Genomic DNA, 17,845 nt, shown 5'->3' on the forward strand with positions numbered 1-17,845 from the left:
TTATAAAAGGTAAATTACATTAAATAAAAAATATATATAAAAAGGAGTGTATTTTAAACCTTTTAACAACACAAATTTTGATCAATCTTTTGAAAAGATTGTTTCCCTTTCATGGTAATTATGGATGAAAGACATTACAAACAACATCTCTTTTAAAAAGAAAATAAGGCTCATCTTCTAATGTCTTGAGAGACTTCAGAAAACAGGACAACGTTTCCATTGAGCAACAATGATACCTGGTTGTTACGATGCATTGTGGGATTTTTTTTTAGGGAGCGAACATTTCAGTGGGTGCTTCTCATTTCTGAAATTGTGCATCCTCGTTTCATCGCTCAGGTACATGCGAGTCAGGTGCTTCGCCCAAAAATCTTTTAGAATGTTAAAGGTACTGAAAAGCGATTTTTGCATGGAAATGTATGCAAAAAATATTCTTTAACCTCTTCCCAATCCTGTAAAATTAGCCTAAAACGCCTAATCAAGGCATACCCAAAGTAAATTTAAAGCTGTTCTTGAACCGTTTGGAGTACATGCATGGTTTTGGTCACATTTGAAAGGGGACACTCTGAAGTTTTTTCTCCAGCAGTCAGAATTACTGTAAGTGCTACTGATTTTGAGTAATAGAAGTTTGAACACAATGAAATAGAATTTTCTTTTCCGCCTGAAATTTTTTTTGCATACAGATGCCTGCAGATGACTATAACTTGTAGCTATTAGCTTGAGAACACAATGGGATCACAGCATGAATCCTTACCTAGTCCAGGTTCAAATGTTATAACAATATCATAAAAAAATGAATATTTTACACATGTTTTTCTAAGGGTACACCCAGGCGTTTTACAAAAGTGCCTTTTGGATACTCAAAAGGTCACTTTGGAAACCTAGGACAAAAAGGCTGCAACTTTTGAACGCTTCAGCGTACAGTCATAATTGTGGGCTCTAATGAAAGATGACACTTAGAGCTATCATATTCCATATCCAGATCCACTATTAGTTTTGCTGACACAGAGTAACTGATGCATAAACACATTAGAGTGCCTTTTCCCTTCTTGAAACTAAATGTTGTGCATATAAAAGAGTCAAAACTAGTGCTATGGTGGACAATTTGTTTATATAAAAAATACACAACAAACTATTTACATTAATTTTTACATAAAGTATTTACAAACCATTATAAAATTGTACATGTTTCTAGCAACATGCCAGTCATTGTAGCAGTCACATTTGTGTACAAAGCACATAGGCACAACACAGGAGAGTACTTCACTGGTGTCTTTGCATGACACTGCCTGCACTTCAGGCGACCAGCGGTGCAAGATTTGGTGATGTGCAACAGCCTGTGATGTGCTCTTCGTGGAGCAGGAGATATGGGTCTGGCTGTGGATTGAGACCCCAACTCTGCCATGCTCCTCAGCAAGGGTCTCTCTGAAAGCCCTCCTCTCTTGATGAGGTGCTGTCCTGCTGCTCCACTTTATGTGGCAGCTTGCTGAGTGGGGGATAATAAATAAATGTAATTTACAAAGCTAGACACAACTTCTCCATCTTTTCTGTATTCTATATATATATATATATATATATATATATATATATATTAGTTTTTCTTTTCGAGTGTGTAAAAATGTATTATTGTATGTATATTTACTGTAAATACTGTATACTTTGCCAATGTACTATGGAACAAAGAGATGGGCCTACACCTCCCCATGAATTCAGCACTGTAACAAATAGATGGCCCTACACCTCCCCCACCTCCCGCATTGTAACAAATAGACTCTCAAACACAACATATATTCTTATTTTCAACTTATATTTATTGATTTATTTACTATATATATATATATATATATATATATATATATATATATATTTTACAGTAAATATACAAAACATCTATATAGCATGTCAATAGATCTGAAACAAACAATGAACTAAAAACACGCACAAGCGGTTCAAACACTCACTGAGGAAACACAGGACAAAGGGTAATTACAAAATGTGTATTCATTATTCAAACTAAAGCTTATTTATGCGGAATATACAGTAATATATGTTATAAACACAAGAAAACACTTACTTGTCCAGAGCCGTGTCTCATCTCTCCATCTGCCTCTGAATCATCTGTATTGTTTTCAGAAATTTCATCTCCAAACTCAGAATTTTGACAATGAATGCCTTCTTATATCACATCCTGGGGTGAAAATCCTGTTTTTCAGGTCCGTTTCACCATATTTAAATCGCCAAATGTGTAAACAGTTCCAAAGCAGCTCTGCATGCATTTACGCACGAGGCGCACAGCAGGGGTAAACTTCGAGGAAACTTTATGCACAGGAATAACAGAGCCGTCATCTAATAGTTCCACTAAAGCCGCATATCACTGTTTTCAGAATTTCATTGGCTATCACGATGCGTCAGTCATTTCCACTCTTCAATGTAATTGGTTTGATCAGTAAACAAAGGAAAGTGGGTATGCCCTTACACTCGACACAGATGGTGGTTGGGTATTGAAGGCTGTGGACAGGACATGGAAGCTCCTATTGGGTCAAATGAGGTGTCAATCGAAAGGCCAGAGTGCGTGCTTCCATTTTGATACGGATATAGGAAATGTTTACATCTGAACTGAAGTTATTACCGGTAATATGTGAAAGATTAGGCACAGCTGCCAGGTGCTTTGAAATGATGCAACAAGAGTCTGTGGATATTTATTGATGTAATACTGTGATTTGGACTAAACATTTTACTTGATTTGATCATTTGGACATTTGACAATGAAACAACACCGTTTTTGTCGGGAAGTTATGGCTCAGTGTACAACTATGAGGCATCATAGGTGAGTTGCCTAAATTTTGTTATTGGTTGTTTATATGTTGGTGGTCTGACAAAGATATAGATTGTACCTGCTGTTGTGATTGTATCTTAAAATGGTTTATATCAATAGAAAATCAAGAAATGTAGCTTTCCAAAGATATGTGGCATGTGTACCAATGTAACACACAGCTGTTTTGTTTATCGCATACTTTTATTTTGTACATTTAAGGGCCCGTCCGCGGGCCTAGATTTCCATGGTGTTAAACAGCAAACAAAAATTTGTCTGTGGGCCACGGCCTCTGACACTTTCTTCCTGTCAATCATTTTGCATGTTCTCATAGTGTTGAGCTTAATGCCATTTTCAGCTGAAGAATATTTAATTGAGGGTCCTACTGTGCTACTGCTGTACTTGACAGCCATGGAAACGCACAATGCTGCTATACTGCTTAGTTTAGTTCCCAACGTTATCTCTAGAGTGTGGGCTTTTGGAAAGAGGGGACATGGCTAATTCAACGGCTCATCCTTGTGTCTACACCAGACGCGAGTGGAGCGGCATGACAAAAGCAGACTCTGATAAATGTTTTGCTCTTACCATCTTCATATACTTTGCCATGTTTGCCAAGACCCGTCAGATTCAGACACTTCAGTTTACTGTTCTTATGCCAGATCTGATGAAAAAGAGAGAGAGACAGAAAGCGAGAGCACCAGACATAAATGGGAAATGTGTTTACATCTTACTGTAAATAAGGCAAGCCTACTGGAGGCCTAAAAAGCAGAAATGTGAAGTTTAGTTTTGTAAAAATGCAAAATTTAGAATTACCTTTTATTATATAGTGTGTTATCTGAGCTGTTAACCTGTAAAAATTTGAGGAGGGAAAACTTTTATTGGTGAATGAACCAGTAACACCTGCTAGGTGTTACTGTAATTCCTGAGGGTGGAGTCTGAGTCAGTGCTCCAGTGAGAATATTTTACTGGAAAATAATTCATGTTTTTTATTATAATTACTATTATTATTTTATTATTATTATTATTATTATTATTATTCAAATGTAATAGAGATGGTAGTACAAATTTAAGTAGTCTTTTGCCAATACAAAGTATTAAGCGACTAGTTTTTTTAATTAAATTTAAGGATTTGTTCCTTTTTAAGATCTGAAAAAATTAAATTAATACCATATGTCCATACCCAAACTATGCTACACAACCTTAAAATAAATAATGTATCAAGTTAGGTAAAATATTATTTTACGCTAAACAGGCTATTCCAACAAATTGGAATAATGTACAGATTTTGCTGTTTCAGAAGGAAATTGGTACTTTAATTCACCAAAGTGGCATTCAACTGATCACAAAGTATAATAAATAAAATACAATTCTGTGACAATAAAAACGTTGTCCTAAAACAAAATATGTTTTTGGGGTGAAATATGACTTATTCTTGTGAGTATGAAAAAGACTGTACATGCACACAGAATTCAGTCATTAAGTCCACTAAAGTAAGGATATACTGTGTGTAAATAAAAATGCAATGTCACCTCCAGGAACTGTTTATCTTCTCCTTTGATGGAACTCTCTCTCAGAACAGCCTTCATCTCACCAGAAGGGGAATCCACACTAAGCAGCCTGAACACATACAGCCAGAGTATTTATATACACATGTTAACAAGATATCAGTCTGAGAGAAATTATTTAGACTGATTCTCTCGATGTTTGCTTTGTGTAGGGCTAAAATCTCATATGGACAGTGTTTACAATGTTTTTCTGAGATTATAATGCTCACATTAAGAATTAAATGAGTTACCAGAGAGTCTAAATTAATAAATATATTTTCTTATCAATATGAGTAAAGAGGTTTAGAGGTTGCTATGAACTCACTCTCCCTTGATTTCAGTGCAGTTTCCTGAAGGTCCGGAGTAGACAACCGATCTGTCATCATGAAACACAATGTACTGACGACAAAACTTCACACTCTCATTTCTCTCTAAATCACGCTGAGTCCACTCTGAAATACATCCAGAGCACATTCAGAACATTAGTCTGTAAAACTGAAAAAAAGTTGCAGCTATCTGTAATGTATGTTTATTGTTTTATTTTCATTTGTTTTTACATTGGAAGAGATATACTAATATCAGTATGCCAAACACTAAATGCTATATTGATTCAAATAGATGCACACACACACACACACACACACACACACACACACACTTTCAGTTAGTGAGTTTCTACTGATCAGATGGTCATAGTTTATAAACCTGTGTAGATGCTGTCAAAATAAATTAAAAACTGTTTAGCCGGTTTTAACATGTATGCAGGTGATGTCCAATTTTTGAAAGAATAATTATTTTGAGGCGATTCTCAGCAAGTAACCAGTCGAGGCGGTTCACAAAACCAAACTGAATTTAACTTTATTTCCATGTTGATAACACAAGATGCACAGCTGAACTTCTTGTACTGGCTATGCAGCACAGCGAACTGTCCGACTCAAAAATGTAGGGCCTTGCCCAATCAAAATGGTAGCAGAGACTGCATAGCCCTTTGTTCTATGATCAAAGGTGAGATATTGAACTCGGTTTCCCAGAGTGCTTATGATCGGCCTATGACTGATGATGTCATCTTGTCGACAAAACTAGCGGACAGATTTGATTTTGGTCTCTCTGTGCCCAGCTTCTAAGCCTGCGGCATGAAAAGAGACATACAAAGGAGAGACCATGTTTTTCTAACCTCACCATTTGGCCACGGTAGAGTAAGATTAACTTAGCTTTGTTCCAGTCTAGTCGTATACGTATTACAACCATTTTCACTGCAAGACAAAAGTGAATTTATTTAGAAAACGGAAAGGTGACCAGCTTCCCTTCTCCCTCGTTTTCTATCAACGTTGACCATCGCCTGCATTTCTCTCCGTCACCTGACCCGAGGAACAAAGCAGAGACATGTCTTTTCGCTGACGAGCGCAAGACAAAATTACATCTGGGCAGATTTAGTTTAGAAACTGTGACTTTTCTTGTACAACTAAATTTTATATTTGATGCTGAATGTTTGATGTTTTGAGTATAATCTTCTATGTTTAACTCAAGCGGTTTTGCTGTTTTTGATTTGTGAGATCGTCAATTTTGAGTGAAATGTTGTTTATGGAGTGATATGAACTAGCGGTTCAGTCATGCTGTTACCAGCATTTATCCTCCTTTAAATTGCATCAAAATCTCTCACACACATACACTTTATGTCCGAATCAGGTTGGAGATTTCAAATTCTCCCGCCTGTTTCTCGTCAGTTCCTTTGTGTGCCTGCTCATTTCCATCCCCACGTGGTATTAACTCCATCACCTGGATCTGATCCAGCCATCTTTCTTTACCTCCACATTCAAATAATCGTTGGCTCTGCCCTTTATGGTCTAATCCTCCATTTTGAAACTAGTTCCATTTCGAATTCGGTTCGCAATTTTGAACCTAGATCTCAATGTTGAAACCGATCCTCCATTTTGAAACTAGTTCCCCACGTGGAGTTTAATCCGCCATTTTGTTTCCTTTGTTATCGAATCTAGACACACACCCACATACATCCATACATATACATATCATATATCTCCACTATTTAGTTAGGACTTCCATTTTATGTTTTTGTGTTATATTCATATAGTATTGGCAGTGTTCATTGCTGTTTGATTATAATAAATCTTGTTATAAGTACTCCTAGTTGTTTGTTTGAATATTGTGTTGAAGCCAGCCTCTGCCACGTCAAGAACTCCCCTATTACTCAGTATTGTTATTTTGTTGTTGTTAGAAGCCAACTGTAACCAGATTACTGTTGGATTTGTACGGCAGTAATTTGACTAGTTTAACAGAAAAATGATAGTACGTGACTGATCGAGTCTCATATTTTTTATTTGACTCGATCAGTCACTTACTATCATTTTTCTCTTGTCAAAGAGTGGTGCCCTGAGGATAGAATTTAATGAATTAAATTATATTATTTTATTTAATTAGTAATTAATAATTGATAATTATTAATCATTTCTGATAGTAAAATTGATCTAAACACCCAGTAGCACCCTACAAAAAGAACCAAATGAATTTGCAGAGGATTACCGAGAGCTATGTTTTGACACGTTAATGGCAGTAGCCGAATAAAACATTTATAAACCGATGCTTGTTTATGTGTTATTTTTTCATTAAAAAAAAGATTTGAAAATTAAGGTCTCGAGAATTAAGTAGGCATTTTTACTTAATGATGTTTAATGTATTAGTTTTCAAGTTGTGTTTGTAGGTGATAGACATTTTCAAGAAATCAGAATTTCATTAACTTATGTATCAGCAAAAAAATACTAAAACAACACTAAATGCAGAAAACTATTAGCCTGAGATGGAGTTAGAAATGAACAAGCTGGAGTCATACAGGCTATGGGGCTCGAGTTACTAGACCAGAGGCTCGAGTTAATAGGCTCGAGTTATATATGACCAGAACCTGGGCTGCGTTGAAATTCAAATTTTTGTATTGCTTCCGAAGATATGGATTTTACCACTGGGATCTTATGGGTTACTTCTATGTTTCCTTTATGTGATTTTTGGAGCTACAAATGTCTGATCACCATTAACTTGCATTGTGAGAACCTACAGAGCTGAGATAATCTTCTAAAAAAAACTTCATTTGTGTTCTGCAGAGGAAAGTCATACACATCTTGGGAGAAATGATAAAAGAATTTTCATTTTTGAGTTAACTATCCCTTTAATTGATTAAAGGTAATAATTAGCAATATGCATTCACATATGGCTTTATGTGAATGTTAAAAGTGTGAATAGCTTGACACCAGGATGTTAGAATTACATACTAGTGACATTTTCTTCTGCAGAGCACAAATGAAAATGAACATTAAAAATAATAAAAATATTCATTTTATTAATATATTTTCCATGTTTTATTTCTAATGTAATGTACGTCTATAACAATAGAGAGGCAAGAGAGAGACAGATTAATACCTTGATATTGCTATGACATCCGGAGTTTAGATGCATTGCACGCGCACATCAACTGCAAACTTAAATGGTACATAAATGTTCTGATTTGATTAAAGGTGGCACTTGGCCTGAAAAGTTTGAGAAGCACCGTTCTAAAGAGTAGGCTTTACACATTGCACTTCACTATATTGACAAAATATATTCCCAAGATATTGCTGTTCTCATCTTTATGCATATATTCTTTGAATAGTGAGAATTGTAATAGTGAGTTATCTGAGGCTGTATACATTTAGTTAGGTAAATTCTTCTCACTTTTTTATTTAATTCATTTTTATTCGTCTCTTTAATTGTATATGTCTATTAACTCTCTTAATGTTAAAGGGCTCAGAAACCTTACGAAACGTTTAGCTATATTTTTATATCTCAAACAGTTTCATTCTGATTTTTGTTTCTTGCGAGTGTCACTTAGCCAAAGAATACTTAGATTTTTGGAGATCACAATGGTGCTTGGACTTATGGATGTCTCATGAAGCAAGAAACTCAAATCTTGTCCACTGACTGTGGTCCAGATGGACGTTATGTTTGCCTTTTACTTGAAATCTCAAATGTGATGTTTATTGTAACTAATGTTTATGGATTTAATCAGCAAAAAATATATATATTTTTTTTCTAATCTATTTGAAGAACATATACTGGCATTGTTTTAACTAAATATTCTTTTTTTTGTTTGTTTTTAGAGGAGATTTCTGAAGATGGCTGCCAAAACCTGACAACTAGTTTTTACATAAAGATGCTCATGCAAAGGTTTTCTTTAGTTGATAGCAAGAGGGAGACTCATCCCTCTCAAAAAGCATTTACATGGAGCAATAATCCTTTCTCAAGTCAATATCACACTGACCAGTGGGTTACTTCTAAGGAGTTATGTAACATTTCAACTGACATTATACCATCGCCTTTCTCCGATCATACATGTATTACTATTCACATTCCTCTTTTAGCAAAGGACCCATTCTTACTGTAAGTTTAATAACTCAACTCTTACACTGCAAAAAATGATTTTCTAGACAAGTATTTTTGTCTTGTATTCCTGTCAAATTATCTAAACTTTCTTAAAACACGATTTATTTACTTGTCAAGCAAAATGGGATAAGATATTAAGTCTTGTTTTAAGATAAATCTAACTAAATTTAGTGAACTTTAGACTCAAAACAAGAAAAAAAATCTGCCAATGGGATAAGCAAAATAAACTTGTTTTCCTTTTAAATTAAGTTTATTTTGCTTACCACATTGGCAGATTTTTTTTCTTGTTTTGAGTCTAAAGTTCACTAAATTTAGTCAGATTTATCTTAAAACAAGACTTAATATCTTATCCCATTTTGCTTGACAAGTAAATAAATCGTGTTTTAAGAAAGTTTAGATAATTTGACAGGAATACAAGACAAAAATACTTGTCAAGAAAATCATTTTTTGCAGTGTACTTATAATGTAATAGATCAAATTTATAACATTATTAAAAATGTTTGGAACAAAAAAAAAAGAGAAAAACAACTACTGTAGCAATTGGGAATTAACTAAATATGAATCTGCAAGTATCTTCGAAATTTTGTAGGGATTTGGCAAAAAAGAGGAAATTTAACGAGAATGCTATCATATGTAAAATTACCAGGCTTTTATCTAAAAATGCAGAAAATGCTACTGACTATTACAAACAAATAGAACTTGACAATAATAACACCAGTTAGACAACACATACTGTATTAGGATAAAACTGAAGGGGTTTTATTAGATTGTGCAGAAAATGGCTAGAGTAAGGTGAGCAAAATTCTGTTTATTTTCTTTAATTAAAAAGACACCAAGCTAAAAATAATCAGACTGAAACTGATATGATATGATCAGTGATAATCAAAAGATTATTACAAAATTCTGTGCTAAATTGTATAATGATTTCTAAACTTCTAAATGTTGCCAGCAAGACACCATTATTTTTTTAAAATCAGTTAAGTAAAATAGATCAAGCTTTTTGTGATGCTTCTATTACTCTGAAAGAAATTATTAAAAGGCTTTAATTGTTTAAACAAAAAATCTCCTGGAACTGACCGACTCACCAGAGTTTTAGAAGTAATTTAGCAAAAAAAGCACCATTCCTGTTAGAGGTTTATAGGGAGAGCGTAGAGAAAATACTTCTCCCAAATACTGTACCTAATGCCATGGGCTATTTACTTTAATCCCAAAAACAAACAAAGACCCCTTCTCTTAGACAGTTAGCATCCAATCACACTGTTAAACAACAACTATGTTGGTGGGGACATGGTTGAGCGCTGGCTTGTGAATGGTGAGCAAGATCAGGAGATGAAAATGTTAAGGATCATCTCCTGGCAGTGATTGTCTCTAACAGCTTTTTTTCATTGCAGTGAGAGTGGAGAAAGGTTTTAAGAGTGAGCCAGACACCAGTGAAGAGAGGGAGCTACGCACACACCCAGAGACTGTGCTGTGCCTATGAGCCCCTATAAGATTGCGCTGAAAAGCGAGTTTCTGTTGTTAATAAAAATAAATGTCGTTTGTGTTGAATTCCTTGAATTCTTTTCATTAAGAAGAGACTTTGTTACACTGGTGCCGAAACCCAGGAATTAAGGGAGGAAGAACGTCACCATGGATGCCTCACCTCTGGAGAACATGTTCAAGACCCTCGATAGCATCCGCCAGACACAACATCAGACCCCCCTATAGAGCTGCACACAAAAAAGGAGCAGCTGTTTATTGCACTCCTCCAGGCCCAAGCAGAGGACCGGCAGGTGCTCTGGAGCTTGCTGCACCAGGAGGGCCCCCAAGACAATCCAGAGTCCTTCCTGGAGCTTGCTGCACCAGGAGGGCCCCCAAGACAATCCGGAGGCCTTCCTGGAGCTCTTCAAATGGACATCGGGGGCCTGCGGATGGCCAAGCACCCAGTGAGCTGTCTGATGAATACCACCGTTGTCCGGAGAAGCCCAACTAGCGGCACAGCTGTTACCAACGGAGAACCTCCTATTGTATGCCGACTTGAGGAACCCCATCCTGCAACGGGTTGGCCGGACACCCGAACGGCAGCACAAACGCTTCCCGTTTGTGAACACGGCCACCCGTTTGCCTTCTTCCAGCTGCTCCGTGAGGCCTGCCGAAGGTGGTTGCTGGCTTAGCAACGTGATGTCGGAGCTGTGATCGACCTGGTGGTACTGGAGCAGTTTATCACTCGACTTCAGAGAAGGACGGTGGAGTGGGTCCAGTGCCACCACCTGGCATCGCTCCAAATGGCCATCCAGCTGGCAGAGGACCACATGGCGGCGTATTCGGGAGCCGGCGAGCCACAAGATCTTTCCCTCTCTCAATTTCTTGCCTCCCCTCCTTCCACGGTTCCTCCTCCCCAAAACGGGGAGTGCCCCCTCCCAAACCAGCTACTCGGCTCCAGGGACTGCACTACCCGCATTTTCCCCTGCCCCTCTCTGCCCTCACTCCCAGGTTGGTGGACCCGCTGCCACAGGCACTGGCGTGAAGTCTGGGCCGTTCTGTTGGAAATAGAGCTGGGATGTACTGCACACCCATGATTATAAAGGGGGGTTCATACCAGGCCTTGGTGGATTAAGGTTGCAGCCAAACCTCCATCCATCAATGCCTAGTTCAAGATGAGGCTTTGGGTGCTAGTCATAAGGTGAAGGTAAGGTGTGTGCATGGGGATATTCACGATTATCCTGTAGTGACTGTGACATTTCAATTTCAGGGACAAAAGCATAGTGTCGAGGCTGCGGTTAGTTCCCACCTCACCCATCCGCTAATTCTGGGCACAAATTGGCCAGCGTATTCTACTTTATTAAGGGAAATTTGTGCAGATGGGTCCTGTAACAGCGTGTCTCAGTGTGGGATTTGTGATGCGCTGGCTGGGGAGGCGGAACCGGGGTGAGCGTGATTGATGGTCAACGCCTTCAGACAAACATCGCGTTCTCAAATCCGTACTTTTCTATTATAAATGACCGGTTGTATCAAGTGATGAAGGACGCTCTGACAAAAGAAGATAAAACCTAGTTGTTGATACCGAAGAGTCGTAGGGAATTGTTATTCCAGACGGCTCATTATAATCTGATTGTGGGTCACTTAGGGCAGGAAAAGACACTGGACCATCTAATGGCCCATTTTAATGTTCGCAGGTGGTGTGCGGCATGCCATGAATGTCAGCTGGTGAATCCGCCAGCCACCCTTTGATCGAGGTCCACTTCAAAAAAAAGTGGTATGGACCTCGTCGAGCCACTAGAGCGGACAGCTCGTAGGGAATCACTTTGTGTTGGTTCTGGTCGACCACACAACGCGATATCCGGAAGTAGTGCCTCTACGCAACATTTCAGCATGTAGTGTTGCGGAGGCACTCTTCAGAATCATCTCCCGAGTGGGGGTTCTGAAAAAAATCTTCACTGATCAAGGCACTACTTTCATGTCACATACACTACGCAAGCTGTATGAATTATTGGGTATTAAATCGATTCGGACAAGTGTGTACCACCCGCAAAAGGACATCTTGGTCGATTGGTTTAATGAAACCCTGAAAAACATGATTTGTAAGTTTGTGCACAAAGACGCTCAGAATTGGGATAAGTGGCTTGAACCCCTGTTATTCGCAGTGCAAGAGGTCCCGCATAGTCCCGTGTCTTAGAGTAAAATTGGGAGGAGGGACCTTCAAACAGCAAAAATTTAATGCAACATTTTCTTGACCTTAGAGCAAAACTCCATACATTGGAGCAACTATCACAGGAGAATTTGCTACAGGCTCAAGAATGTCAAGCCCGGCTGTATAACAGGAGAGCTCAGCTATGGGAATATACCCCGGGAGATAAAGTCCTTGTAAATTACTCTTAAAGTGTCAAGGGCCCTTTATTTACCACCTCAACCTCCTAAAACCATGAAGGGAGGTGGTCCCGGTGGCTTTGGCGAAGGCTGTACCGGATAGGGAGGAGCTTGGGCTGGAGGTGAACTAAAAAGTCAATCAAGGCACTTGCGAAGACAACCTCTCACCGTTGCAAATCACGGACTTGGCCCGGATGCAAAGAGAATTCTCTGACATGTTCACGCCCCCTTCCCGGTCGTACAAACCTCATAAAACACCATATTGAAACAACCCCAGGGGTAGTGGTATGCAATCGTCCCTACCAATTTCCCGAGCACAAAAAAAAGTGGTTTGGAATTAATTAAAGGCCATGCTTGTAATAGAAGAATCCCACAGTGACTGGGTCAGCCTGGTGGTGCTTGTTCCAAAGAGCAACAGCTCAGTCCGGTTCTGTGTGGATTATAGAAAGGTCAATGCGTTGTCTAAATTATGACGCTTATCAAATGCCTCGTATTAACTAACTGCTCGATCTGTTGGACAAGGCTCGCTTTTATTTGACACTGGATTTAATGAAGGGTTATTGGCAGATCCCCTTAATACCAATGTCCTGTGAGAAAACTGCCTTCTCCACACCATTTGGCTTCCACCAAATCACGACCCTTCCATTCGGTTTGGGGCCCAGGCTACGTTTTAGCACCTTATGAACCTCAGCTCGCATTTGTGTAACAACCAAATAAAAGGGAGCGCAATCCTTTTGATCAAATAAAAATATTATTTGTAACACAAGTTATAACTGAATAAAATTATGATTGAATTACTTCTACATAAAGCGTAATGTCTTGAATCATGTCATAGAAGGAATATGTAACATATTCTGATTATTGTACATCACCCAAAACTGATTGTGATTTGCAGTAACACTAAATAGGCATCAAAAAATGTAATGCAAAACCCAAGGGCATTGAAAGTAACAAGCTTTTATTTGTTACATGACTAAATTGTCAGAAATTCACTTTTCCATCAAGGGTCCAATAACTGCATTATGTATATCATTTTCAGGGGAATGTTTATGTTTATGAGGGCATTTATAAAAAAGTCATAGTCATTCTTTTATCCAAACCATATTTTATGTGAAAGTGTACTTTTGAAGTAGAATTTTAAGAACAGTATAATAGAAGAACGGTATAACAGATGGTATAATAATAATCATAATTTTATTTTCAAATAGAATCAAAAGCATTGTTTGCCCCCACATTTCGAACTTCAGGGCATTTTTTGGTCACTTTTGGGGGTATTTTTCAGTCTCTCCCTATCTCTTTTTAATTGCAAAACATTTCCTTAGCTCACACATGCGAGCCATCTAAAAGGCATCACTATTGGCAACGCAAAAATAATTATTAGTCAATTAGCTGACAACACTTCTCTGTTCCTAGAAGATTCTTAGCAAATCCTTCTAGCCCTACACTCTCCAATTATTCTCTAAAGCTCAGGTTTACATCTTAATCTTAATAAATGTGAATTACACCCAATTAAAAGGTGTGCTACTTCTGTAAAAACAAAATTGTGTAACATGCCTTGGTACACAAATAACCAAAGTTTGTTTGTTTTCTGAAATTTAAAAAATATGAGCCTTTATTAAACAAAAAATAAATGGAAAGACACGTCTAATAGGGGAAATTAAATAACAGGTACATTGTGTGTCTTGTTCATCATTTCCATTTAAAAGCGTCGGAATTTAAATTGTATAAGACTATTTAGCAGAGACGGGCCACTTCTATTTAAATTAATGGAAGATATAGGAACCCCAACCAAGGAGCTCTAGCACCCAGCAGTCAACGGATGTAGAGGAAGTCCTGCCTTACACGTAAAAGCAATCACCTTTTGGATACAGACATCGGCTATCAATCAACTCGAGAATGCGAATGTGCATTAGCTATACAAGTTGTGTTTTTAGCGTAATCTGAGGTAAAGAAGCATAATTTAGGACACCAGAGTTGTCAGATTTTACAACTTATTTGAAATATGTTCTTTGATCATAATCTTGACAAATCATTTGGAGTCCTTCAACATTCAAATAGATATGAGCTGCATTGTCATGACTGGAAATAGAATCCAGAGAGCATTCTAAAGATGGCCGCCAATGGACTGACTTGCTAGAAAGACATTGATTGTATCTACTTTATTAATAACAAAAGCACATGAGGCACAAAGGTGTCTAATCCACTATGAGAAGTGAGAACTGTCTGACTTGACAATGCTAATTTACCTTCTTCCCTTTACTGCAGCCACTTACTCTCAAACGGGCCTTCAGTGTGTGAAAATGTCACATCCAGTGATCTTGACTCAATGTTGATTTTAAATCAGAGCATGAAAATAGCACAAAATATCCCTAAATTAACCACTTTCCTCTTAAATTTTTAATTAATGTGTGCTAACATGGTCTTCTTTCATGTGCAACACATGAAGTTTAGTGTTTCGTGACCCTTTAATAGTTAGTTTAAACCTGTGTAGATGTTGCAGTATTGTCCACCATATTGCGATGTGATCACTGGACCGACATCAGCGTGACATAACGTGGGAAAGCGACAATGATCACGGTACAGCTGAGCGATCTCCACTGGGTCCCGGAGCACCTTAAACATGACATTACATACATTAGACACGTAAAGAGCCATGGAAACATACACACAAAGAGACTTGACAACATTCATCAAACATGCTTAGAGATATGATAATTGATTACTTGCATTATACAGATTAGACAGAAATTATATTAAATATTCATAGAGACATAAGAAATATATTGGGCATTGATAGAGACAAGAACATTAGACACATAGAGGCATAATGGCTTAGAAAATCAGAGATAAAGATATGATAACATTCACACGCACAGAGCCATGATAACACAAATTAGAAAGAGACACCATAACATTCATTACACACACATAGAGCCGTTATATCATAGAGTAGATTAGACATGTATGACATAATGACAGCAGTCTGTGCGTTCAAGTTTAAATTGGTCTACTCTCGTCTTAGACACGGAAGTTATTTCATATGTGTTTCTGCTGTTCGAATGAGCTGTATGTATTTAACTGCATTGTAAAGAGTGAAAAGCTCACACGAATGAAGTTGTTTTAAAGTATATTTCCGATTAATTTACCTTCGAGCCCATGACTGCACACAAAGAAATGATTCGGTGGAGAGCTGAAAACCAACAAACGTGCGAAAATGTCGGCGAGGGGGCGGGGCATAACGACACGGCACTTGTCTCCCATTGGTCAGATGAAATGACGACATCTAAAATCTCTCTGAAAAAAATAAATAAAAGAAAAAACATTCACCTATAAAGGTTGTGTTTTTTATGGTGTGTATGTATATATATATATATATATATATATATATATATATGGACATAAGGCCCAATTTACCTAAATTCACTGTAAATACAAATCTTGAATAGATTTATTCATTTAATTTAACAAAACATTATTTAAAAAACAAATTATATTAATATTTGATACTGCAGGTGTTTCATTATTAGGCTATAATTGTTCACCTGATCGTATTGGACACTTCTAGCACTGTATACCACAAGCACAAAATATTAATAGTACTGTTGCTAATAGCAGTTACTAATTCTTTCAAATCAGCATGAAATATCTTGTCACTCATACTCTCTCTCTCTCTCTCTCTCTCTCTCTCTCTCTCTCTCTCTCTCTCTCTCTCTCTCTCTCTCTCTCTCTCTCTGTTAAGCTGAAATAAGCATAACTGTCAAATTGTCTGTCATAGCACTGAAAAGGACAGTTTCACTAGTTTTTCAAATCCTCTTTTATTTATTTTTTCCTGATTAAATTGTATTTGAGAGTCATTATTTCTTTCATCACACAACATGACATGTTACATCAAGCCTACTACAGGTATACACTAAAACAAACACAAAGTTTACAATGGTATATGGATACGCACTCACAACAGTGAATGTGACGTTTATTGTATTTCAAACATATTTCAATATTTCATCTGTTATATTCAGTATTTTATTATTAGTTTTCTTTTTTCTTTTCTTTTTTGTAAATACATATCACAATTTAAATTCCCCCACTTACAAATTTTGTGGAAGCCATATTCTCTTTTGTAAAGAGGAAGCTATTTTTGTCTGCATTAACAAACACAAGTATTGACCACAGACCTAAATTGTTCCTCTTTTTGTACATCTCAAAACAGTCCACGTGAGCTATACAGATTGATTTATTTGATTATGCATGTGTTTATTTGGTAGCTGTTTATATCATGATTCCCTTTTTAACAATAGTCTGTTCAGTTTTTTTACACTTTGCTTTAAATGCTTCATGTGCAGAAGTGTAGTAAAATGTAAACATTTTACAGATATTTTCATTTTTATCCCAAACACATTATAGCAAAGAAATGGATGGGGGGTTGGGATTGGACTACTTTAAGGCCCATGCATTTACTGTCAGGGTTTTTATTTGTATTTATTTTTTTAGATGATGACAGTGACCACAACATTGTATTTCTTTCTTTGCCTAACCTTTTCTTTCTTTCCTAACCACTTATTCCTATAGGCCTATAAGTCTTTAAAAATATTCTGTCTGTTCTAAGATAAAAACAAACAAACAAACAAATGAATAAACAGTGGCAGGCCATGTCATACATTACAGTCAAAAGCCCTAATGATAAAACCTAGGGTGTTAGAATTAATGGCTTTCTCAGTATTGTAAATAAGCCCTTATAGCTGTGCATATATCTCCCCTTGGTGCATTGATTCTGTTTTCCTGAGGTGAAGGATCAAACATAAAAATCATTGAGATACAAAATTTGTCATATCTAATGATGGTTAATATTGTTAATACTGTATTTGTTGTGTGTTGTGGGGCAGTGGCCTGTGTGTTCTATACATTACTACATTGCTATATAACTGTGCATTAAATACTCTCTTTTATACTATCCCATATACATTTTAATCCTTTTATACAACATTGTCATATTCATGTATTTAATTGTTTAATAAAACTTGTTGGTTTATGTAAAGTTATTTAGCTCCTTTATTTGAATAAAAAATAAATCAATAAAAAAATAATAATAATAAAACAAAATATTTATATATATATATATATATATATATATATATATATATATATATATATATATATATATATATATATATATATATATATATATATATATATATTTTTTTTTTTTTTTTTTTCTGACCGC

The 17,845-nt window shown here is 36.7% G+C and overlaps 1 protein-coding gene across 1 annotated transcript in view; it reads right to left on the reverse strand.

Annotated features, from left to right (window-relative positions):
• Nucleotides 1-15,859, reverse strand: part of apeh (acylaminoacyl-peptide hydrolase) — a 159,994-nt gene extending 144,135 nt beyond the window's left edge. The window contains exons 1-5 of the mRNA XM_052108107.1: nucleotides 15,771-15,859; nucleotides 15,108-15,237; nucleotides 4,679-4,805; nucleotides 4,339-4,426; nucleotides 3,395-3,470 (exon numbers count right to left, since the gene is read on the reverse strand). Coding sequence (XP_051964067.1) covers nucleotides 3,395-3,470; nucleotides 4,339-4,426; nucleotides 4,679-4,805; nucleotides 15,108-15,237; nucleotides 15,771-15,782 — 433 coding nt within the window. The 5' untranslated portion in view covers nucleotides 15,783-15,859. The remainder of the gene's footprint in view (nucleotides 1-3,394; nucleotides 3,471-4,338; nucleotides 4,427-4,678; nucleotides 4,806-15,107; nucleotides 15,238-15,770) is intronic.
• Nucleotides 15,860-17,845: the final 1,986 nt, after the last annotated feature.

This window comes from Xyrauchen texanus, chromosome 37 (genome assembly GCF_025860055.1).
Source record: "Xyrauchen texanus isolate HMW12.3.18 chromosome 37, RBS_HiC_50CHRs, whole genome shotgun sequence".
In the NCBI taxonomy this organism is placed as follows: Eukaryota; Metazoa; Chordata; class Actinopteri; order Cypriniformes; family Catostomidae; genus Xyrauchen; species Xyrauchen texanus.